This window comes from Apiospora kogelbergensis (genome assembly GCF_038363985.1).
Source record: "Apiospora kogelbergensis strain CBS 113332 chromosome Unknown utg000002l_segment0_segment0, whole genome shotgun sequence".
Lineage (NCBI taxonomy): Eukaryota > Fungi > Ascomycota > Sordariomycetes > Amphisphaeriales > Apiosporaceae > Apiospora > Apiospora kogelbergensis.
The window spans coordinates 2834095-2856533 of NW_027117419.1; the positions used below are offsets into that span (position 1 = coordinate 2834095).

The 22439-nt window shown below is 55.3% G+C and overlaps 10 protein-coding genes across 10 annotated transcripts; 5 read left to right on the top strand and 5 right to left on the bottom strand.

Annotated features, from left to right (window-relative positions):
- Positions 1-191: 191 nt before the first annotated feature.
- PG998_003796 (uncharacterized protein) lies at positions 192-1597 on the top strand (the record flags this gene model as incomplete). Its single annotated transcript, XM_066870614.1, has 4 exons — positions 192-366; positions 489-754; positions 823-1503; positions 1568-1597. 4 exons carry the CDS (start codon positions 192-194, stop codon positions 1595-1597), a joined length of 1152 nt encoding a protein of 383 aa, XP_066734364.1.
- Positions 1598-2328: 731 nt separating this feature from the next.
- Positions 2329-3934, top strand: PG998_003797 (uncharacterized protein; the record flags this gene model as incomplete). Its single annotated transcript, XM_066870615.1, has 2 exons — positions 2329-2630; positions 2722-3934. The coding sequence occupies 2 exons, from the start codon at positions 2329-2331 to the stop codon at positions 3932-3934; spliced, it is 1515 nt and encodes a 504-aa protein (XP_066734365.1).
- Positions 3935-4296: 362 nt separating this feature from the next.
- Positions 4297-5566, bottom strand: PG998_003798 (uncharacterized protein; the record flags this gene model as incomplete). Its single annotated transcript, XM_066870616.1, has 3 exons — positions 4297-5018; positions 5118-5483; positions 5557-5566. 3 exons carry the CDS (start codon positions 5564-5566, stop codon positions 4297-4299), a joined length of 1098 nt encoding a protein of 365 aa, XP_066734366.1.
- Positions 5567-6021: 455 nt separating this feature from the next.
- PG998_003799 (uncharacterized protein) lies at positions 6022-7224 on the top strand (the record flags this gene model as incomplete). The annotated part of the gene is made up of 3 exons (XM_066870617.1): positions 6022-6085; positions 6157-6482; positions 6544-7224. 3 exons carry the CDS (start codon positions 6022-6024, stop codon positions 7222-7224), a joined length of 1071 nt encoding a protein of 356 aa, XP_066734367.1.
- A 12-nt stretch (positions 7225-7236) lies between these two features.
- On the bottom strand, positions 7237-7870 carry PG998_003800 (Rpp14/Pop5 family-domain-containing protein; the record flags this gene model as incomplete). Its single annotated transcript, XM_066870618.1, has 2 exons — positions 7237-7595; positions 7660-7870. The coding sequence occupies 2 exons, from the start codon at positions 7868-7870 to the stop codon at positions 7237-7239; spliced, it is 570 nt and encodes a 189-aa protein (XP_066734368.1).
- A 587-nt stretch (positions 7871-8457) lies between these two features.
- On the top strand, positions 8458-10626 carry PG998_003801 (gephyrin; the record flags this gene model as incomplete). Its single annotated transcript, XM_066870619.1, has 3 exons — positions 8458-8736; positions 8803-8881; positions 8951-10626. The coding sequence occupies 3 exons, from the start codon at positions 8458-8460 to the stop codon at positions 10624-10626; spliced, it is 2034 nt and encodes a 677-aa protein (XP_066734369.1).
- Positions 10627-11013: 387 nt separating this feature from the next.
- On the bottom strand, positions 11014-12216 carry PG998_003802 (uncharacterized protein; the record flags this gene model as incomplete). The annotated part of the gene is made up of 1 exon (XM_066870620.1): positions 11014-12216. The coding sequence occupies one exon, from the start codon at positions 12214-12216 to the stop codon at positions 11014-11016; it is 1203 nt and encodes a 400-aa protein (XP_066734370.1).
- Positions 12217-12919: 703 nt separating this feature from the next.
- On the bottom strand, positions 12920-14298 carry PG998_003803 (uncharacterized protein; the record flags this gene model as incomplete). The annotated part of the gene is made up of 3 exons (XM_066870621.1): positions 12920-13518; positions 13680-13938; positions 14005-14298. 3 exons carry the CDS (start codon positions 14296-14298, stop codon positions 12920-12922), a joined length of 1152 nt encoding a protein of 383 aa, XP_066734371.1.
- Positions 14299-16332: 2034 nt separating this feature from the next.
- PG998_003804 (uncharacterized protein) lies at positions 16333-18989 on the bottom strand (the record flags this gene model as incomplete). The annotated part of the gene is made up of 4 exons (XM_066870622.1): positions 16333-16685; positions 16845-17988; positions 18090-18161; positions 18210-18989. The coding sequence occupies 4 exons, from the start codon at positions 18987-18989 to the stop codon at positions 16333-16335; spliced, it is 2349 nt and encodes a 782-aa protein (XP_066734372.1).
- Positions 18990-20336: 1347 nt separating this feature from the next.
- Positions 20337-21708, top strand: PG998_003805 (S-adenosyl-L-methionine-dependent methyltransferase; the record flags this gene model as incomplete). The annotated part of the gene is made up of 5 exons (XM_066870623.1): positions 20337-20530; positions 20570-20773; positions 20837-20850; positions 20907-21108; positions 21267-21708. The coding sequence occupies 5 exons, from the start codon at positions 20337-20339 to the stop codon at positions 21706-21708; spliced, it is 1056 nt and encodes a 351-aa protein (XP_066734373.1).
- Between the last annotated feature and the right edge of the window lie 731 nt (positions 21709-22439).

The window sequence follows — 22439 nt, forward strand, 5'->3', positions numbered from 1 at the left end:
AGATATAGTTCGGTGTGCTAACTGCAGCCTGGACAGTCACATAAAAGCGGAGCACTCAACGGTATCACAGTGTTGAGGGCGAATAACCTCTCCTGCCTTTATTGCTAAAGCTACCTACCCAGCTACATCCATCTACTGGAAGGTCGCTTCCGGTTTCTGTTTCTCCTGATCAACGTTTCCGACTGCACATCATGGCCCCTCCACTACCCATGGCACCCCCGCCCAAGAGCCCTTTGGCTCGCTATCGCCTGCTCTCGCCCACGGCTTCGGTCCGGGTCAGTCCCTTGTGCCTAGGCGCCATGAACTTTGGCGATGCCTGGAAGGAATGGATGGGTGCTTGCGACCGGCAGACAGTCGAGAAGATCTGTATGTATCCTTGGAAGTCATTGGGCCCGTTTCCACGTGGATCGCTGTTTTCATGGCCCCGGATACTTTCGTCGTGGGTTCAAGACGCTTTGTGGTTACTGACACACTATCTCACACGGCAGTGGACTTCTTTTTCTCCCAGGGAGGAAACTTCATCGACACCGCCAACAACTACCAGGCTGAGGAATCCGAGCAGTGGATTGGTGAGTGGATGAAGAAACGCGGAGTTCGAGACCAGATGGTCATTGCCACCAAGTACACCACTTGCTTCCGAGCCGGCCGTGGTGACAGCGAAATCATGGCCAACTTCACCGGGAATGGCACCAAGAGTCTGCACACTTCGGTCAATGCCAGCTTGCGCAAGCTGCAGACTGACTACATCGACGTGGTGAGTACTTAAACAGATCCAAAACCACCAACTTACACAGCAAGCAGGACGCTAATACAAACACATAGCTCTACGTTCACTGGTGGGACTACAGCACATCGATTCCCGAGCTGATGCAGGCCCTGAACACGCTCGTGGCTCAGGGCAAGGTCTTGTACCTGGGCATCAGCGACAGTCCTGCCTGGGTCGTCTCCAAGGCCAACCAATACGCCCGGGACCATGGCCTGCGCCAGTTCAGCGTCTATCAGGGCCAGTGGTCGGCGGCCAACCGCGACTTTGAACGCGACATCATCCCCATGTGTCGCGAAGAGGGCATGGGCCTGGCTCCCTGGGGTGCCCTGGGCGGCGGCAAGTTCAAGACAGAGGAGCAGCGCGAAGCGCGCAAGAAAGGGGCCGACGGCCGCGCCGCCGAGGCCAGCGAGCTGGAGATCAAGACCAGCCGCGCCCTCGAGACAGTGGCCAAGCGCCACAATACGCTGATCACATCGGTCGCTCAGGCCTACGTCATGGCCAAGACTCCCAACGTGTTTCCCATCATCGGCGGTAGGACCCTGGAGCACCTGAAGGCGAACATCGAGGCTTTAACCCTCGCGCTTTCCGAGGATGACATGGACGAGATCGAAAAGGCCAATCCCTTCCAACATGGTTTCCCCAACAGTTTCTTGTGGAGCAACACGACCCCAAAGAACCCCGGCGAAGTCTGGCTGCTCAACCTGGGCGGTACCTATGACTATGTCCCTACTCAAAAGGTATGTGATTAATTCTACGATGAAGTTAGGTCTAGTGAAGAGTGCGAACTGACTATATTGTCAGGCCATCACACCTACCGCGAGAGGCGAGTAGAGCCGACGCTCTCGATGGGTTAAGTGGCTTTGGTGGCAGCCTAGTCAGCGACGGCACTGAATACCTCGCTTATCTGGAGATGAATCATGGAACATGGGTGATGGGGAGCATATGTCAGATAGTGGAAATTGGGCCATACGAACTGAGTTGGTTTTGTCATGGCACGCAATGGGTTTGAACGCTTTTCGACACAACACGCAGGATTCATTCTGGGAAGGAAGATTGGAAGTCGCTGGCGGGTAGTATCATTCGGGGAAAGCGTTATGACGACATGAGTTGCGAATTTTATCTTTCATCACCTACGACTTCTTGGCCCATATCTTTATATATTCCCACGATCGTAGCAATGTGTTTCCAGGCTTTCATTATGGCCAAGTCATGCTTTTTGGCGACAATATTACCATTGCCGTTTCTTCAAATGGAGGCCACCACATTTTGATAATCTGCCGAGGGAAGCTGCGGTTGGCAGCCACTGGCACTTGCCCCAGAAATCATCGTACCTTCCGTACGTGGTGCATGCCACCCATGGACAAACTAAACGCGCCTTCCTTTCTATGCTTTATTCTTCAAGTCACTTGATGGAGTGAGTCAACGGCTCGTATTCGTACTCCGATCCTTCTGGTCACAATTATTACCCGATTCCATGACTGGTAATCGCCATTGAGCCCCTCTGTGAGACTTCTCAAATCGATTGGGCTGTGAAATGGCCAAGATCCCTACTCTCTGACACTATGCCAACTGCCGGCTCAAAGAGTCAGCCAATGATGCCATTGGCCAACACTTCTCAGAGTCTTACCACTGCTTCGACTCTCCCGCCAACACACCCGCGGCGGTCCCAGTCACAATCCAACCGAGGCTGCAGGCGTACTACATTACTCAAAACAACTTCGCAGATCCTCCCCCAGGATCAGGAACGTAACGCTACCAGAGTTGGTCTGGCTAGAGCAGACAGTGCGCCGGCTGTTCGTATCAACTCTAGCAGGAAAAGAGCTCAGAGCTTGGCAAGTACTCGTGGGAGATCTCAAGTTCCAAGGTAGGTGTCCAAGTCGCATAGACAGTCGTAGAGGTCACTAGCGTCGATGTGTATGATCTTCTCCAGCGTTGTATTTTTCTGACTGTCACAGGGCTTCTGAGGTACATCATGCGGAAGTGGCCACAAGACGTGTATTTCCAGAACTTGAGACTGCGATCGGCTCTGGTGATTTTAGTCCTCTGGCTCTAGCCATCACACCAAACACGACACGGCAGCGATCCAGTCAACCGTCGCAACCGGCGTCGTCCCCTATCCGACCCGAGATCCAGCGTGGACGCACACAGCGAAGAGCAACACCATTGCCGCAGCCAACCCAGATTCCCGAGACACCGCCCTCCCGGCGTCCTGCGTCCAGTAGCCGTGGAAGACCCATCACGCCAAGATCCCCATCCAAAGCCAGGAGCCGTTCTCGGAGAACAATATTGGGGGAACTTCCCATAACTCAAACTGCAAATAAATCAGTGCGTAGAGATGAGTCCGTACGTGTGCTCAAGGGCGGCTTTGTCATCAAAACACCATTGGCCGAACAGTACAAGTTCCCCAAGTCCAGCAGCCAGCCGGGGCCTGTGTGGCGTTCAGGGGATGGCTTCTCGGAGGATGAGGCAGATACTGACTTCCTGTTCTATGCCACTGGCACTCGCAAACGGAGAAGATCGCGAACATTGTCACGCATGGGGAAGCTGGCTATAGGGGCCGAAGAAACGGAGAGCCCGAGTATTCGTCCTTCCAATAAAAGGTCTCGAGGTATTGGTATCTATGAGAACATTGAGCTCCTCAGAGGTGACCAAAAGGAGCCTTGGCCAAACAAGACAGATTTCGAGGACTGTATCCTTTCGACCCGACCTAAGAAAGCACCTCAACAGGATCATGATGACATCATCATTCCGGCAACGTTCAGATCCCAGCGCGGGCAGTCGGAAGTCAGCGGAAGCACCATCAAGTATATCCCCGGACATAAGAAAGGACTACTGGATTTTGCCAATTTCCGGAAGTCAGAGGTTGTGAAGTCCACCTTCCCCCAAGACAATCTGCTGTCGCAAATCCGAATAGGTCGCGACGAATCAGATTCAGGAGATGGCGATGACGCTGAGGAGATGCCCGATGAAGATGACTGTGAGCCATCGGTGGATGAGGACTCGCAAGTGGACAGTGATTGCAAAGGTGGTGCTGCCCCATATTGCTCTACTGGGGCGTCGACTCCATCAGGAGCCTACTGGGATGCAGATGGCAACCACGTGTTCCCCGGAGATGAATCATACGAAGAAGAAGAGATGGATAAAATGGATGAAGAATATAATGCATGAAAACAGATCACGTCGGATTGAACCATGTGTGCTGGCGAGAACTAACTGCAATATAAATAACGAGCCACATAGGCAGAAATCATTCGAGGCAATATTTGCTAACCTAATGCGCACCGTGAGATCTGCAACCTATTCATACAAAAGTCTGGTATGATTGATCCTCGCCTCCCGTTTAACGCCAGTTCGCCCACGCCAGATGACACTGCACTACACCCAATCTTAGCCACCAAACACATGTCTATGACCAATTTTGACACAGCAACGGGGTCCACGTTCTTCGTGATTTAACCAATGTAAGCAGTCTGGCCTGACTGTTTCTTTTTCGCTGCAACCCCGATTTCATGGAGCGCTTCTCCCTTCCTTTATTTGGCGCCCTTACCCTTGGCCTCGTTCTCGCCAAGCTCACGGATGACGATCTTGGTGCGACCCTCGGCGTTGTAGTCCTCCATGCCCGTCTCGAAGCCAGGGCAGACTGCGACAGCAAGGAAGCGGCCGTCGGCGCTGAAGGCGACGGCGGCGACTGAGTCGGCGAACTTTTGGTAAACCTTCATGCGGCGCTTTGCCTCGGCGTCCCAAAGGGCAACGGTGGCGTCGCCTCCCGCGCTCGCAAAGGTGTTGCCGTGAACGGGGTGGAAGGCCAGGGCGTTGACGGGGTAGACGACGTCAGTGACTCCAGCAGCAGCGGTGTTATCGGTTTGGCGGTGACATTTGAAGGCGTACTTGCGGGCCTGGGACTCGGCCGAGGCGTCGAACCACTCGACGGCGACGCGGCCCTCGATGGACGAGGTGGCGTAGCCGCCGTCCGACGGCATGGCCGCCACGGCGCGCGTCAGGAACTTGAGCGAGCTCTCGCGCTGCTGCCAGGGTGGCGGGGCGCTGCCCGACTGCGACTCGAGGGCGCCCGCCAGGGTGGCCAGGTCGTAGATGTGCACGAGGCGCGACGTCATGGCCACGATCACTTTCGACGGCGACGCGGCCATGGCGTGCGGCTTGCCGGGCAGGGGCACCGTCAACGGCGTTAAGGACGGGTTCGTCGGGTTATGGATGTGGAGGGTACTGTCCCAGGACGCGGAGATCAGGAGTGCTGTATTTTTTCACCAACTGTTAGTTTCACCTTCATCTGGGCTCCAAGTAGACAACTCCAGCTGTGCTGCGAAGTTAAGAGGAAGGGGTGTGGCCTTACAGTGTGCTTTGCTATAGACCACCCTCCGTACCGGCGCCGTGTGCTTGCTCAAAGTCGTCTGCTCGCCGCTCTCAAGGTCGATCCGCTTGACCTCCCAGTCCATGCCCGCCGTGTAGGCCTCGTTGTCGTCGGCGCCGAAGCACACATCCATGACGGGCGCCGGGTGCTCGTACTTCTTCAGTAGCGTGCCATGGCTAACACCACCGCCCTCTGCTGCGTCGTCGCCGTTCTCGGAGGCGGTGTGTGTGTCGTACAGGTAGACATTCTTGTCCCATGACGAGACCAGCAGTCGCGACGGCGCGTCGGGCGCAAAGGCCAGGGAGGAGATGGCGTCGTTGGGCGGTTGCGCGAGCTCGAATTGTGTTGCTTTGAGGCCAGGAAAGTCAGTAAAGAAAGACATGCAATAAAAGCCGGTGTTTTGGGTGGTTGGTATACATACTTGGCGCCATGGTTAAGTATTGGGCGTTGTGTATCGACGATGTTGTGGGAGGCGGTATCAAGTTGTCGCGACTTTGGAGCTCCTGCTGCTATGCTGGTGTCGTTGGTTGCTAGGTATGGGTGAGATAGTGCTTGTTTCAATGGAGCAGTTGCCGATAAACAATCAATTGCAGGAGCTCCCCGTTTCTGCTGAATAACACCGCCTAAATTTGGCTGGCGCCGTTACTTCCAGAAGCTCTGCTGGGCCTGGGTCATGGAGGGGCAGACATGAACTACTGCTTGTCGTTGTAGCTCCCGGCGGAGGGGCAGTTGACCAATTCCACTCCCTCTCTCTCTATCTGACGTTTGATTCAGTCGTCTTGTCGGTCGCAAAGATTGTATCCAGTAGATTGACGCAATATTCAAGCCTTTCATTAGTTTCTGGAGCAGCCAAGCTCACGTCACTCCCTGCCAAGTGTACGTCGCCATGCCTTTCGCCCAGCTCCTGGTCGGTAGTCCCGGCGCCGGCAAAAGCACCTATTGCGATGGCAGTAAGTTAAAGCCCCATAACCCCTTTGGCGAGCCAGTCCAGGCAGACAGGCAACTGACTTGGGCATTACAGTGCACCAGTTCATGAGTGCTATAGGCAGAGAATGCTCCATAGTCAACCTCGATCCCGCCAATGAAAAAACCAACTATCCCTGCGCTTTGGACATACGCGACTTGGTCACCCTGGAAGACATCCAGGCAGATGAAGAACTGGGCCCGAACGGTGGTGTTCTCTATGCTTTCGAGGAACTCGAACAAAACATGGAGTGGCTAGAAGAAGGCCTCAAAGAACTGGGCGATTCATATATATTATTCGACTGCCCCGGACAAGTCGAGCTATATACCCATCACAACTCACTACGGAATATCTTCTTCAAGCTTCAGAAGCTGGGCTATAGGGTAGGCGCTCAACCCTTTCGACTGCTTCCTCCCACTGCCATACAGGACTAACTTCTAGCAGCTGGTCGTAGTACACCTTTCCGATTCCTTTTGCTTGACCCAGCCGTCGCTCTACATCTCCAACCTGCTTCTTACGCTTCGCGCCATGCTCCAGATGGACCTCCCTCACATCAACGTACTAACAAAAATCGACAAGCTCTCCTCGTACGATCCTCTACCCTTCAATCTCGATTACTACACCGAAGTACAAGACCTCAACTATCTGATGCCCTCGCTCGAAGATGAAGCCCCAGGATTGCGCGACGGAAAGTTCGCCAGGCTGAACCAAGCTGTCGCCGACCTGATCGAGAACTTTGCGCTTGTCCATTATGAGGTTCTGGCGGTCGAGAACAAGAAGAGCATGATGCAGCTTCTGCGGGTCATCGATCGCGCCGGCGGTTATGTCTTTGGAGGTGCCGAGGGCGCTAACGACACCGTGTGGCAGATCGCAATGCGTAATGAGTCGACCCTCATGGAAGTCCAGGATATCCAAGAGCGATGGGTGGATTCGAAGGAGGCATACGACGCCGCTGAGAAGGCGGAGGATGAGGAGCAAGCCAAGCGGATGGGGCACGCCGACCCTCTCGATACCGGAGCGACCACGCCGGAGCTGATTCCCGACGAGGATGATGACCCATACGACGGATTACCGCCGCCCACGAGTGACAGTGGCATTAAGATCGTTAGATCCAATAGAACGTGATACCCCTTAGTTTCAATCGTCACTGATGTCGACCATGTCTTCATCGCCCGAGTCATCGTCCACATTCAATGGCGCCGGCATGGCTGCCGCCTGTCGCGTTCGTTTCGCTTGGCCGAACATGGCTTCAAGTGTCGCTTTCTCCTTCTCGCCAGCTTGGTCTTTGACGGCAAACATCAGGTCGCGGGCATGACGTATAGCTGCCTCCTCGACTTTGCGGATAGTGCCACTAACATGGACGACGCGGAACGTGCATGGCTTGCCATCCCTGACTGGCACATGGTCCATGAAGGTCAATGCTGTCCACAGCATGCGATATTGCGCTCTGGTGATGCGCAGAATGAAGGTAGATGTTGCAGCTGATAAGTACTTGACTGGCATCAAGTTAGCTAGAGGGGTTCTGGGTACGGAAGCATGGCTCGTTATGGCATGACTTACCTTGAAGACCACCGCCTTCGAGAGCACCCGAGCCAAAGTCACCGAAAGTATGGGCCACCTCGGCGCGGATGCCATTAAGCAGCGCCTGGGGTTTCAGCTTGTCGGTTGTTGGCTGGTTGATAACAACTACGTCCGGAACTCCTGGTTTGAGACCAATCTCGCTGGGGTACAAGATGTTGACCAGGAGGTAGCGCTCCTTGATGCGGACCATGGCGGGAGGTGTTGCGCGTTACTCGATGATAGCAGCTGATGTAAATAATTCGATTCTCTTCAATCGCGACAGTTGAGAATTAGGAGATTATTTGAAGAAATTATGGGACTGGATTTGGGTTGGACGGTTGGCTGCACAGCGCTCGCTATCTTATCGTTGCATATCCATGTTTTAGGCTGAAGCTTCCACGGGGACGGTACCGGCCGTGTAAGTCGCACTGCGCCATCGCATACTTATGGACTGAACGGGATGAGATCCAATAACCCAAGTTCCAGTCCAAGTTTTCGATTGCACGAGTTGAATAGGCCTGATCGGGTTGCGTTGTCCTTGCGTATGCAGTGAAGCTTCCGGTGAAGAACCCCACCATCTCCGATCGGCACCCCCAGCACCCCTCCTATCAACCATTACACATACCAAGCTGCAAGTTCTCAGCTTAGTCGGCCCAACACTAGAATACTCAATTGAACTGCTATGTGTCTTTATTTTGGCGGCTCTTCCTGTTCGATAACTTTTCCTGATTCGCCAAATTTATCCAAAAGGTATCCGTCATCAAAAGAAGCTTGACGGAGAGCTCGGCTTCCCTCAAGATGTCGGCATCATCGCCCCTCGGGGTAGCGCTCCTCATCGTGTCTACTACCGCGGCCAAAGACCCCAGCACTGACGCTTCGGGGACTTTGCTAAAGGATGTGATAGAGCAAGAGGGAGGCAGCCGGTGGCAGCTTGTTGACACCAAGATCGTGCCCGATGACGTGGTCCAGATCCAGCGCCAGATCATGCTGTGGGCCGACATGACCGTTCCCGGGGGCATCAATCTGATCCTGACCACGGGTGGTACGGGATTCGCGGTTGCTGACAATACGCCAGAGGTAACTATGCAGGCTCTTGTTGAATTCAGAGGCAGGAAACATCAGATACTAATTACATATTGGCAGGCTGTATCGGCTTTGCTTCACAAGCAAGCTCCAGGAATCGTGCACGGCATGCTGTCTGCTTCCTTGAGTGTCACACCTTGTAAGTAGTCATTATCACAGACAAAAGCCATAGATTATGGTTATACTTAGACTAATACACAATATGAAGTTGCTATGATGTCGAGGCCCGTCGCAGGAGTAAGGAATAAGTCGGTCATTATCACACTTCCCGGATCACCCAAGGGCGCAAAAGAGAACTTGCAGGCCGTCCTCAAAACCCTACCCCACGCCTGTCTTCAAGCGGCCGGCCAAGACTCGAGAAGTTTGCATGCCGGCGGCGTGAAGAAGCTTGAGGCCGATGCGGGCATTTCCTCCTCCGAGGGCAGCGCAGGGCATTCCCACTCCCACGGCGGCGGCCATGGCTGTGGACATTCCCACAGCCACGAACATGGACACGGCCATTCGCATGGAGGTGGCCATGGCCACGGTGCCCTCGTCAGACATACGACCTCGAGTGCCAACCCCATGTCGAACGACCCAACACTAGGTCCGAGCCGTAGGAATCGAGAATCGCCGTATCCCATGTTGGCTGTAGATGAGGCCCTCGCACAGATCAAGGAGCATACACCTGCGCCCGAGGTGGTAACGACTAAGGTCAACCGGGACCTTCCGGGCGCCGTCCTGGCCGAGGACGTGAAGGCAAAGGCAAACGTCCCAGCCTTCCGGGCGAGCATTGTCGACGGCTACGCCGTGGTGGTGCCCAAGGACGGGAACATGAAGGGCGTGTTCCCCGTCGTGTCTGTGTCGCACGCAGCGCCTGGCGAAGCCAAGGAATTGAAGGAGGGCGAAATCGCCCGGATCACCACGGGCGCGCCGCTGCCAGCGGGGGCTACGTCCGTCATCATGGTCGAGGATACGATACTTAAAACGATGACGGACGACGGAAAGGAGGAAAAGGAGGTCGAGATCCTGGCTGACAACGTCCAGGAAGGGGAGAACATCCGCGAGGTCGGCAGCGACATCCAGTCCGACGCCCTGATCCTGCGCCAGGGCGAGCAGATCTCGGCCGTGGGCGGTGAGATCGGTCTCTTGGCAGCCGTAGGCGTTGGCGAGGTCCAGACCTACCGCCGGCCCGTTGTCGGCGTCCTCTCGACGGGCGACGAGATCGTGGAGCACGACCGGCCCGGCGACCTGAGGCTCGGCGAGGTGCGCGACACCAACCGGATCACGCTGATGGCGGCAGCGCGGGACTGGGGCTTCGAGGTAATTGACCTCGGCATCGCGGCCGACCAGTCCGGCTCGCTCGAGGAGACGCTGCGCTCGGCGCTCCGACAGGTCGACCTGGTCATCACGACGGGCGGCGTGTCCATGGGCGAGCTCGACCTGCTCAAGCCCACCATCGAGCGGTCGCTGGGCGGCACCATCCACTTCGGGCGCGTCGCCATGAAACCCGGCAAGCCCACGACCTTCGCCACGGTCCCCGTCAAGGACAACGCCGGCGTGCGCATGCGCAAGGCCGTCTTCTCCCTGCCCGGCAACCCGGCCTCGGCCCTCGTCACGTTCCACCTCTTCGTGCTGCCCGCGCTGCAGCAGATGTGCGGCGCCACGCCCGCCGGGCTGACCGAGGTCCCCGTCGCCCTGGCCCACGACTTTGCGCTCGACAGGCGGCGGCCCGAGTATCACCGCGCCGTCGTCACGGTAGGCCAAGACGGAACGCTCCTGGCCTCGAGCACGGGCGGGCAGAGGAGCTCCAAGGTGGGGTCGCTCCGGGGGCGAATGCGTTGCTGTGCTTGCCGGCGGGGGATGCGCCTAAAAGAAAGGGGGAGAAGATTCAGGCGCTGTTGATGGGTGGTGTTCGCAGCGAATAAGCTTTGTTTAACATTATAATATGATAATCTGACTTGTTTGTTCTGGATGAACACCCTTCCCACAGTGAGGCTTTTATAATTACTCTATACAGACCCCTATTCTCTTCCAGACGAGAGAACGGGTGCAAATCTACGGACGACGAGTAATCGAACACTTGGAGGTGCCCTTGACACCTGTTTACATCACGATGACTCCTGAAATGCATAATCATGCAGCATGCAAGCAATTCGGTTGTGCAGAAGTTAATTGAACATGGTTAGTGCTCAGCATCAGTAGCCCTTGATTTCATATCGTCCTTATAGACAACCAAACATGATTCTTCTCATCTCATATAGTAACGTAAGCCCCTGCCCGGATTCTCACTTACGAACCACCCACATACCCGCTCACGCAAACACGCAAATCGCCCAGCAGGTACGGCGACGCGAGCGTAGCCTGGCGTCCCACCTTAACAAGGGCCGGCTCGCGCCCCAAGTTCTCGATCAGCAGCCGCCACTCCCGAACCTTCTCGGCCCAGCGCTCCCGCCGCGTTGCGCCGGGGAGCAGCATCTGCAGCCCCTCGAGGCCCTGGCAGACCATGACGTTCTCCCACAGGCGTTGGCGCCACGTGCTCTTGTACTCGGCGTCGCCCGTGGAGCCAGACTCGTTATGGGCGAACTCTACCTCGTCGTACCACCACCCCTGGTCGTAGTTCTGTTGGAAGTCGGCGCAGTGGGCGACGTCGGTCCGCATCGCTGTCAGGTGCGGGCGAAACCGGCTGCTGTTGATGGTCCAGGTCAACGCCAGGTTGTGGTTGGGCCCATGGTACTCGTTGTTCTTGTAGGGCCCCGTGGCGCAGACCATGCGGCGCGGGTCCGGCGGGGCCGTGATGCGCGTTTTGGCCGGGTCGAACTGGCCGCTTAGGTGACAGGCGAAGTCCGGGAGGCCGTACTTGACGTAGTCGAGGCGGGAATCGACCGAGAGAAGGCGATGGTCTTTATACTGGAGGTTCCCGGGGTCGAGGAAAACATCCAGGTCTGGCCCAAACAACTCGCCGTAGATGGCAAGGTGGAACAGCGTCTCCGACGGCTCTGCCTGGATGGTGTAGGCGTCGTCGGCGCCGCCGTCCCAGAAGTCGGGGATGTTATACCATTGCGCTCCGACGCACTTGTCGATGATGTCGGTGACAGGGTTCATGACGGAGGAGCGCAACTCGTGCAGCTCGCGGATGCGCGCCAGGGTCAACCCGCAACGCGCCTCATGGAGAGCCAGGTCGAGCAGGCCGTCGAGCCCCTCGCGCATGCGGAGGCCAAATTGTTGCTCGTGCGCCGTGGATTGTCTGGCCCATTCGCCGAGCTCCCGAGCCGTCGCCATGACGAGGTAGTGCGGCGAGGGCCGGAAGAAGGTCCGGGTCTGCGATGCCGCCAACCGCAGGATGGTGCGTGGCAGGGCGGTGTCCATGGCGCGGCGCAGAGACCGACATGTGGCGCCGACGCTGACGAGATCCTCGATGGTGTGCAGGTAGTCCGGGAGCTGCATCAGGATGTCTTGCGGGAGCGACAGGAAGTTCCGAGCTGCAGTCGCCATGGTGGGCTCGTATGTAGGAAAGACGACGAACACAAAGCCCGAACCTCTAGAAGCGGATTGCGTGTCTGTGTTTTCCCAGGTGCAAAGGTATTTATTTATCTATGAGGTGGCGATGTGCGGGTCACAAGGCAGCAACTCAAGATCGAGATGGACAAAGGCGATGCATACTACAAGGAGTAAGCTGTATGAGTTTGGCGGCGTGACTCCGACGGCCAGCCGCTGTTCCACTACATGTGGCTTGGATGTTGGCCTAGTCGAGAGGCGCCTTCGAAATAGACCAATCAACATTGCGCTTCTTCCCATGCCCTGTAACGCCCTGTAACGCTGCAGATCAAGGTCCAGTTCACTCACTGCGATCCATGTATGTGTCGTGAACAAAGAGTAGCTGGGTCATCATAACGCGTGCCTTGTATGTATGCCTTCTATCAAACAGTTGAAGATATGTAGTGAGAGTGAGAGAGAAAGTGCATACCTACTACTGCTGCTACTACTACTACCTCTAGTAATAAACCCGAGCTGGAAATAAAAATTCGTAGACGCTCGTGATGATTCGTAATAACCGACCGACAAAGGAAAGAATGAATAGAACAACCCACGAAAACAACAAATCTATGTAATCTTCGCTGCTGCTGCTCCAGGTTGTTACTGTTGTTGCTCACATAGGCAGGTAGGCATGCAGACTTGCATATATGCGTTCGCTTCTTTATGCTTCGGCGAAATAGTCCCTCTCATCGACCGCCTCCTTGTCGCCTTGTGGTCCGGCCTGGCCTCTGATCATAACGATGCCATCACCAAAGCCGTCTTGGAGGCCGCCGGTGAAGCTCTCCATGGTCCAGGCCACGAGGCCGCCGATGACCTGGCCGATCTTGCCGTCGCCGGCCTGAGAGAGCCGCGAGCTCAGGTGTACACTATACTGCCCGACGCTGTTGGCCACCCAGGCGCCGTTCTGCACGATCTGGCTGGAGAGGTTGTACTGCTTCTCGGCGCGCACACCCACGCGCGCCAGGATCATCAGCGCGCACCAGACGGCATGCATAGCTACCATGGCCAGCGCCACCGCCTGCTGGACGCCGCGGTGCAGGAAAGTCTTGCCCCGGTCCGAAGGGCGCCGTATTGCTATCCGGCGCGCGGGTCTGGATCGCTCCGCCAACCAGGGCGCCGACCGCAGGAGAATGTCCGTTTCCAGCTCGTTCAGTTGGTCCGGGCACGCGCGCAAGTAGTAGGCGACACCATCGATGAAAGAGCGGCGCTCAAACGACGGGTCGTCCAGCTCTTCCGAAGCTTGGGTTGTAAGATGATGACCTGTTTACGCAACCCATGCATTAGTATCAGTGCAGGAGCTCTCGCGATCACATGTCAGATTCGGACAGGAATGAGGAGGGAAAAGCAAAAGCGAGTCAGCCCCAAAAGAAGTGGGAGAAGTGGGCGGGAGTGGATGCATAAAGCGTCGTCTAAGTAGTTACCTTGGCGTGCATATCTCCACCTGACACCAGAGGACGACCACCGATTTTCATGGGCCTCCCCCTTGGGTAGCCGCTCCTTCTGGACCATTTGCTCCCTAGCCTGCTGCTGCAGTCGCTTCAGGTGCTGTTCCTCAAGGACGGGCGCAAGGGGGGCCATGTAGTGCTGCGGCTGGTAGTGTTGGTGGTATAGCTGCTGGGGTGGCGATTGGGGGTAGTATTGTTGCAACTGCTGCTGGAGCTGCTGCTGCTGCTGACTGAGCTGCTGGTGGTGATAGAGCTGTTGTCTGCTGTAATCCAAGCCGCTGAGGCTGCTACGGCCGCTCACCGAGGTGCGGGTCGAGGACGATGTGCTGCTGGAGGAGTAAAGAGCGGCGCTGGCATTGGACTCGGCCTCGGAAATGAGCGACTCAGCAGAACTGGACGCACTCAGGGCATTTCCACCGTAGGTGCTGCCGGGCGACATGGCAGACGCACTTGCCGATAGAGAAGTCGAGGCGGAGCGCCGGCGTGACTGCGTGGACGGGGGAGGTGCGTTCTTGATGTTGCTGATGCTGGCCGTCTTCCGTAGCGACTTCAGGCGCAACGAGACCTTGGAGGAAACAGACTCAGGCACCAGCATGTTGAGCATGTCTCCGGCCAGCGTCGAAAGATCGATCTGCTCCATCCTCGGGAAGGAGCACAAAGGCAGAGGGAGGCAGCGGACGGGAAGCTATTATACGGGTGAACCGCTGCGCCAGTGCGTTTGCACTAAAGTAATGTCCTGTGCTAGAGACGACGAATTATCCTCTGTGCTGTCTCTCGCCTCGGCTTTTTTTTGTGTGTTGTGTGCTTGCGCCGATTAGCGAAGATGGTGGCTTGCGTGGCTAGAGTCTGTAATGCATAGCCGCGAGTGAAGTAAAGTTCGGAGAGGCTGGCGGAGGGGAATAGAGAGAATCAGAAGGAAAGGAAGGACACGCCCCCGATGGAATTGTGAATAATAAAGCGAGAGCGGAAAGCAAAGCAAAGCCAAGCAAAGCAATCGGCTCGAATGCCGCTGTGGGTCGTCAAGCGGTCGAGGGGGTCGAGGCGGTCGAGGCGGTCGCGAAGGTCGAGATGGGGATTGAGGCTCTTCCGGGTTGCAGCTGCTCCCTGTTCGCTACCATTCCCCCTATCGCTTGTGTCTGTGAACAAACATAAGATGTGATGCGACGCTGGGTGAAAGTGGATGGATGGCCTTATTTTGAGTGCTGCTGTGTCAGATTCTCGAGATCCCTGCATCCCGCTTTTCTATCAGCATCCCTCTTCCCAGCAATTGGGTCCATTGGGTCAAGCAGCCAGCAAGCCAGGCAGGCCAAACACCAAACACGACTATGTATGCGCTGCGAGGGTTGACATGTGCGATAGCCTGTGCGATCCCCACGTGCGACTTATACACGCCATGTGAAGATCCGTTCGCAACGGCGCCAATGATACAAATACGACTCAAGTCCCCAATATCACGAGTCCTCGAAACTAGCTTAGTCAGTAGTTACATGTATCAAATGCAAGTAAACATTGCGATCCGATGCAGTTGTCGTACGCCCCAGACTTTGGGGGAGAGGCAGCCGATGGCACTTGCAGCAGGTAAAGTGGAAGGCAAGAGGGGCAATTCGCAATCCTGTGAAAATCGTGGTACGGATTCGAGATGTGATTGCTTGCTTGCTTGCCTGCTTGCCTCGAAGCGTCGCCCCAACCAAACCAAGATCATGCAGGAATAACGCATGCATTGCATTGCACAGGCGTATTCTGTTTCGCCCCACGAGCCCGATCAGGCTGTTTGTTTGTTGTCCAACGTCTTGACTTCTAGCTTGTTGTAGTAGTTGGGCTGAGACCTTGTGGCGTCCTGTTGTGCAACGGCGATAGCAACGATCATCACTAATTGATCCGCTAGCTAGCAGATAACACAGACATCCCATAACCACCACTCTCTCTGATCTGCCGCGCTGGCCACCCCGCATGTGATGAACGCGGGCGCCATACGCGAAACCTTGCACCGGAGATGCTTCATTGGCAATCTGGATCAGTCGAAGCCGACGCTGCCAAAGAGGCCATAGAGCCGATAGACTCATTCTGGAATATTCTTCGTCTTCGTGCTGATATGTTGATGTTTCGACAGCACAATAAACAATACCTAATACTGGGCCTAGACTCAGGTTGTTCCACCTGCCTGGGCTGGGTGCGTCCAACTACAAGTATGGATGGAAACTGCAACCTCTTCAACTACCACAACTGACAGTCACGCCATCACCCAGAAACAAGGTGCTTATCATTCGGTGTATTATTCGACAAGTTTAGAAGGCCAGCATGCTATCATGGTGCTGTCTATGGCCCCAGCAAGTACTTACTTGCGTCCTTATATAAATATAATCCGACCACTTAGTCGGGTCATATCTATCGCGTGTAGCTCCATCATTATCCATGCATCGTGAATGTCCTATTCAGCTTCCCCCTCTTCCCCCAGTAGCCCGTCCGAGACCGAGAGCTGTCTGCAAAAAAGGAATATGGAACCAGGTCAATCGGAACCGTAGCTCTCGTTCACCCCCCAAAACGCCGCGCCGCAATATGCTCTTATGCTTGAAAATGGCACACTCAACCCTGCCCAAAGGAGCCTTGACGTGTTCTTTGGGCTCATGCTTCATCCAACAACGGCCTTGGAACTGAGGCTTTCCAAGAACCCGGCTAGATCCTCCTTGCGTACTTCGACGACGCAATGCTCAAAACTGTCGATTCGGACGCGGGCATTGGTTTCTGCTATCACATCCTGGAAGGCACTGCCGAACTTGTTGAGGCCGTAACCCCGGCGCCGCCTCTCCTCGAGATCCTCCTCGTCATCCGAGTCATCGTCCGAGTCCGAGAGATCGCTTCCTTCCGATTCCGTATCGTCGTCATCGTCGTCATCCTCCTTGTTGTTGGCTTGGCGTTCAGCCTTCTTCGCCGCGCGCTTTTCCTCTTGGATCTTACGCCTGGCTTCACGCTCCTTGGTCTTGGCTTCTTTTTTTCGCCGCCTTCTCCTTGGCTCCTTCGCGATCTAGAAATGCAAGATCCGGGCCGCCACCACCGCCCGTACCGACGACGACATACACGCCGCGGCTTTCGTTCAGGCTCGCGACAACAAGGGGGTGCCACGGCCGCCGTGCGCCAACTTACCATTGGTATCGCGCTCTTGTTCTGCAAGGGCTTCGCCAATCCAAAGCGCTAGCTTGGTCAAAGCCGCAGGATGGGAAAAGAGTGGCACGTCAGGCCCGTCTTTGATGACGCACATCCGAAACGCCAGTAAGTGCTTGATTTGACGCTTGCCGATGAGGGAAGTGCCGGTGCGGAAGATGGCTCGGTGCAAATACTGCGCCGTCGGCAGGCCGGCTTTAAGAGCATCTATGTCCTCGAGCGCATCATAAGCGTCCCAGAACCGAGACACCCATTCCTGGCTCTCCGCGAATCCTTGGTCGTCAGCCACGTCACCTGGGTCTGCAAGCTGTGATAGAGAATGGCTTGACAGGGCGCCGGCGCCATGGTTGTGTTTGCCGACTTCGAGAAGTGCACCGATAACAACGCCGACGTCTTGGGCAGAGAGAGTCGCGCGCCAGCCCCAACTGCGGACAAATCCCCATCCGTCTTTTGCACCTGCTCGGTCGCGGCCGTCCGTCTCTGCTGCCGGGACCATGTCATCCAGGTTGTAGAGTGACGCATATTTTAGGAGCTTGGTTCTCAATTCCTTTTTCAGCATCATATCCATATGGACATAGCTTTGTTTGCACTGGACCAGACTGACACCCATTTTGGCGAGTAGTTTATGTAGGCGCTTGAGTCCGCTGTCGCTCCAGATCCGCAATCTGGAGAATAGGTAGGGAGAGTGCAGCATGCTGTCATAAAGAGACCAGTGCCTGATAAGGAGAAACTTTGGTTCGGGCGATAACCTGATTGACGTATCTTCAGGACTGCGTGCCGTCGTTGGGATAATGCCGGCATTCTCAGCAGGGGGAGACTCGGCCATTCTGGGAAGAAAGCTCAGGGGGTTCAGGCGTCGGACTTCGTCCCGAAGCAGCTGTCGCAACCTAGCTCCTCGGACACCCATCCATCCCGACATCGGTTTCGTGTCAGATCCGCGGACAGTGACGGCCAAACCGGCAGATGAACGGCCATAAAGCTCCATAGAGGTGACACCGACAATCGTGAGCCACAGTAGATCATTGTCCTCCCTACCGAGCTCCGACGCGAGAGAGTAGACCATGGCGCTGATCGGTTCGGAATAGGAGGCTCCCATACGGTAGTACTTCCGCAAGACCGTTTCGTGCTGTTGTTTCATCCGTAAGAGTTTCCTTCGAAGTGCACGAGCCGATGGTCTCTTGGGGGTTGGGCCGCCGATGGCGGGTCTTCTGCATCGTCGGAGAGTACCATGCCAGGATCCCTGAGAGATACAAGGCCTCGCGGTGCTGGGCGTCGCGGAGAGTCGGGTATGGGAGTTGACTTTTGTATGTTAGCCCCTGAAATTGCAATTTGTATCTGGCCACTTACTGAGTTGCTCCGCCGCCTTTGCTTTGGCCTGTCATCTTCGGCGTCGCTACTATCGTCCCGATCCGACCAGGATTTTCGTTTCTGGCCAGGTTTAGGCTGTTCTATTTCGTTCACCTCCTCCTCCTCCTCCTCTTCGTCCTCCGAGTCGCTGTCGCCGTACAGATCACCGTCGTCATCTTCTATATCAGGCATGTCCACAAGGGCGAGGTAGGCGTCTCGTTCGGTAGTCAGGCTTTCCACAATGTCGCCATCGTCGAATACGATTATGCCTCCTTTTCCGGGTTTGTATGCTCGTCCAACGCGCCCGGCTTGGACACCTTCGGGTGCGCGTGACCGATAACTTGACGAGACTTCAGACGGGGACTCCAGTGGGTAGCCGCCGAAGACATTGCTGAGGTTCCAGGGCCGATGGGAATCGAAGACCCAGACTTCGACGCCATTGAAGCTTGATTCTTGCCCTTCGACTTCGAGGTTGAGTATTGTGCCCATGTCGACCATGCCGCCCACACCAAGACATATGACCAGTCCTCCACTGCCGCCACGGGTTTCCATCATGGGGGCCACTAGTTCTTGGCCGGCACGTTCGAGGTCGCCATAGCCTGCCACAGGGTGTATCTTGTGCGGAATATAGTCATGTTTGAGGAGGCGGGTCAGGATGCGGCAGGCGCACAAAGCATCGGGTTCGAGGGCGACGAGTACCAGGACCGGAGGCGAAAGAGGATGTCGGGTTCTCTGGAGGTGCAGGTACAGCTTCGAGATGAATTCGCGTGGTAGATACATCTTCTAGATAATGCAAGCACGAGTTGCCCGCCTACAGACTCCAATTCATGGATTCTGCAGGTTAGACTGACTGCTGTGGGCTACCGGGTTAGGGTATGTGGTGAGCGAGGGAGCAAGGCACGCGTCAGAGGTATCTGATTAGTCGGGCGTCCAGAAACACTTAGAGCACGCTCGAGGGTATGGGCATTGCTGTAAAATGTTTGGTAGGTATGTTTTCCCCGGAAGAATGTTTTGGATACAAGAGGATGGGCTTCAATGCTTCTCAACTCATCAATGGCCAGGACGTGTGGGAGCAGTGCGTGCAGCGTGCAAGGTGATTCAATTAATGCTAGACCCGGCTGTTTTCCACGACGCGCCTTCTCCATTTAGAGAGACGCGACTCGCGAAGTACCTGTGAGCGTGTACCCTGCTTTTGGCACTCACAGCAGCGCTAAGTGCTCGCCATGCGTGCAGGGCAGAAGCCAATGAGATCATTTCTGTTGATGACCTGGCGGGTCTCGAGTTGTTTTTATGCCACTCTGCAGCCACACAGTGAGCAGGTGGGCGGGGCAGCAATATGTTTGCCATCACGCATCGCATCCCATCGCCATGATGGACCAGAACCAACCAAGTCCCGTCCAAGTTGCGCAAAAAGGCTGTCTGGGCAGCAGGCAGTGAGAGCCCGGGAATCCATTTATATAGAAGTAGTCGGGCTGGCAATGCGTGGGCTCCTCCTCCCTTGTTCCACATTCATTGGTCAAGCAGACATGTACATACGCCTGACCGCCTCAATTGTCTGATTCGATTCCAGCATATATCATAAGGGGGACTGGCAAGAGAGCGCGAATCACATCCGTGCTGACGTCGACGGAGAGTTCAGAGATGCACCAAAGATTGGCCATAGTAACATGCACGTACTGCTCTACTTTGTCAGGCGGAGGCAGGGGGGGGGGGGGGAGGGCATTGGCAATTGGAGTACACAAAATTGGAAATTGGACACTGCATCAAGCTGCAGGCGAAAGCCCGGGGTTGATCTGCATGCTCCGGGTGCCACTCCCCCGGATACATAAGCTGCCGCCTCAGTCAGTCACACCCTCAGCTAGAAACTATCCAGGTAAACATTTGTTGCTTTCGGCCATGGCTGATCAATCGACCTCATAAGCCCCCGCTCTCTCGCCTTCTTTTGCGGCGCTTGTTTTGATCTATCAAATCTTTGCGGTAGGCATTGGCATTGGTCGGCCGACACTCGCCGCCCTGGTCTTTCGCAGTCTTGGCGTCTTACGTTCTGCGATTGCTATGACAGACCAAGGTGGCGCAAACGAAGCTGCGATCGATAGAGCTTCCGATGAGAGCGCAAGTCCGTCTTCGATGGCTCATCATACCCACGCGATATTCCCTGACTGGGGTTCGTCCAGCGATTTTGACGATTCCGGCTTAGAAGAGCTCGTAACCGAGTATGCAACGTCACATCCCAATCATTCCACGTCAAGTATCAGTGAGCCGGATGACGACTGGCGCTCCTTGACGAGCAGCATTGCCCAGCACAGCTTTGAGAATGGAAGGTATTCTCACATCTTATATTCTCTCGACACCTGGTAAAGAAGTAAGTCGTTGACGAGTCTGGCAAGGCGGTATCACCAGTACAGAGATTCGCAGCCGTATCCCTGGCCGAATGACGAGCTAGACACGGCGCGAGAAGAGGAACTACACGAATTGTTCAAGGAACTGATGGGCGGACGGCATTTCATAGCTCCCATCGTCGAGGGGCCTCAGAGGATTCTTGATCTGGGTTGCGGTAATGGCCGGTAAGTCACAGATGGCTAATCACCAGTATACCACTCCGGCTAATACAACCAAATTGCGTACAGGTGGGCTTCCGAAGGTAGCTGCTCATCAACGATGTGCTGAAAATGTTGGATGTGCTAATGACCCCTCCAGTGGCTGAGTTGTTCCCAGGTGCCGAGGTGGTCGCCATGGACATTTCACCCATTCAGCCTGTCTTCGCACCCCCAAATCTAACCCTCCGCCTTGCGGATATCGAGACGGACTGGGTCGGTCATATGCAAAGCGATCTCGTCCATCTAGAACGTGTAGCTCCATATCTCAGACAACCAAAAGAGTTGTTGGCGAAGATCCTAACGTAAGCATTGCCCATCCATCCACCCACGCGTGCAAGGGCTAATTTTGAGTAGAAATCTACGGCCGGGGGGTAAGCATAATACTTCACTTACGCATGCAATGTTTATGTGCTATTAATCGCGAGGTCACGCCGTCCACTCTACTAACATGCGGCTTTAGTTGGGTCGAACTCGAAGACATACAGACCGAGGTCTTCAGTGATGACGCAACCATACCTCCCGAGAATGGCTGCGCCTACGCCGCTATGTTGTTTAACAAATCACAGAGAGAGAAATTTGGGTTTGACCTCGACACGGCCTGGAACATGGCAGAGGCGCTAAGAGATGCAGGCTTTGTCAATGTCCGACAGGTCATGTATAAAACACCCATAGGCCCTTGGCCAGACCACCCTCGAGGGAAGTGGGTTGGCTATCTGCTCCAGTCCGCTCTTCGACAAGTCATGGAGCCTCTGTCGCTCAGGCCGCTGCAGGCTCTGGGCCTGTCACCGAGCGACATAAGTGCCGTCGTGCACGACTTCGAACGGGACATGAGTGATACTAGTCTACACTTGTGGATGCCGATGACTATCACCATCGGCCAGAAACCTCCGGCGACTACCTGACGACCCAGACGGGGCATAGTAAATATATAAGAAACATATGAGCAAGGTCAGACCCTCCCTGGGTAGTACCTTTCGTTGGAATCGTTAGATAGCTCATCTCACCTCTTCGCGCCGATGCTAATCGTAGTTCATTGTTCCAAGGCAAAGCTCGCGGGCACGAGTGCGGAAAGTACATGTCCCTTGGCCCAGCCGCGGCCAGCTATCATGTCTATGCAGCAAAAATACTGAGAGTTAATATCTGTTTCGTGGCTTTGCGAACAAGCCGGGAAGTGCTTCTTGTTAGTCCGGCTTTTGCCTTCTTAATATTTGGTAGCAAATGACCATGAGTAAAAATACGAGCAGACGAAACGCTTTACAACAGAATAAATAGTGACGTTTAGCTCCGATGTAACGCAACAACGGCTATCATTGGCCGCGGGCGCTGAATGTCCATTCATTGGCTGACGTCTGATTTGGCAGTTTACCAACCTGTCGGGAACCCCTATATCTTCGCCCCAAACGGGGCCTTGCCTTCTGGAAATATATGGATCCCACACAAATCGCGAGAAGCGAGGATCTCCTCTTGCCCGTGGACTTTGATCAGTCTTTGGGTTTCACGACTTTCGAGAACTGGACCAAGGAGGGATGTCGAGCCCGTCGCTACGTCCACGTCCAACTACTTCCCAACGCACATCGCCGATTACAAATAGAAGTCGGTGGACAAGTCGTATAATCTGGCACTGGGAATTCGC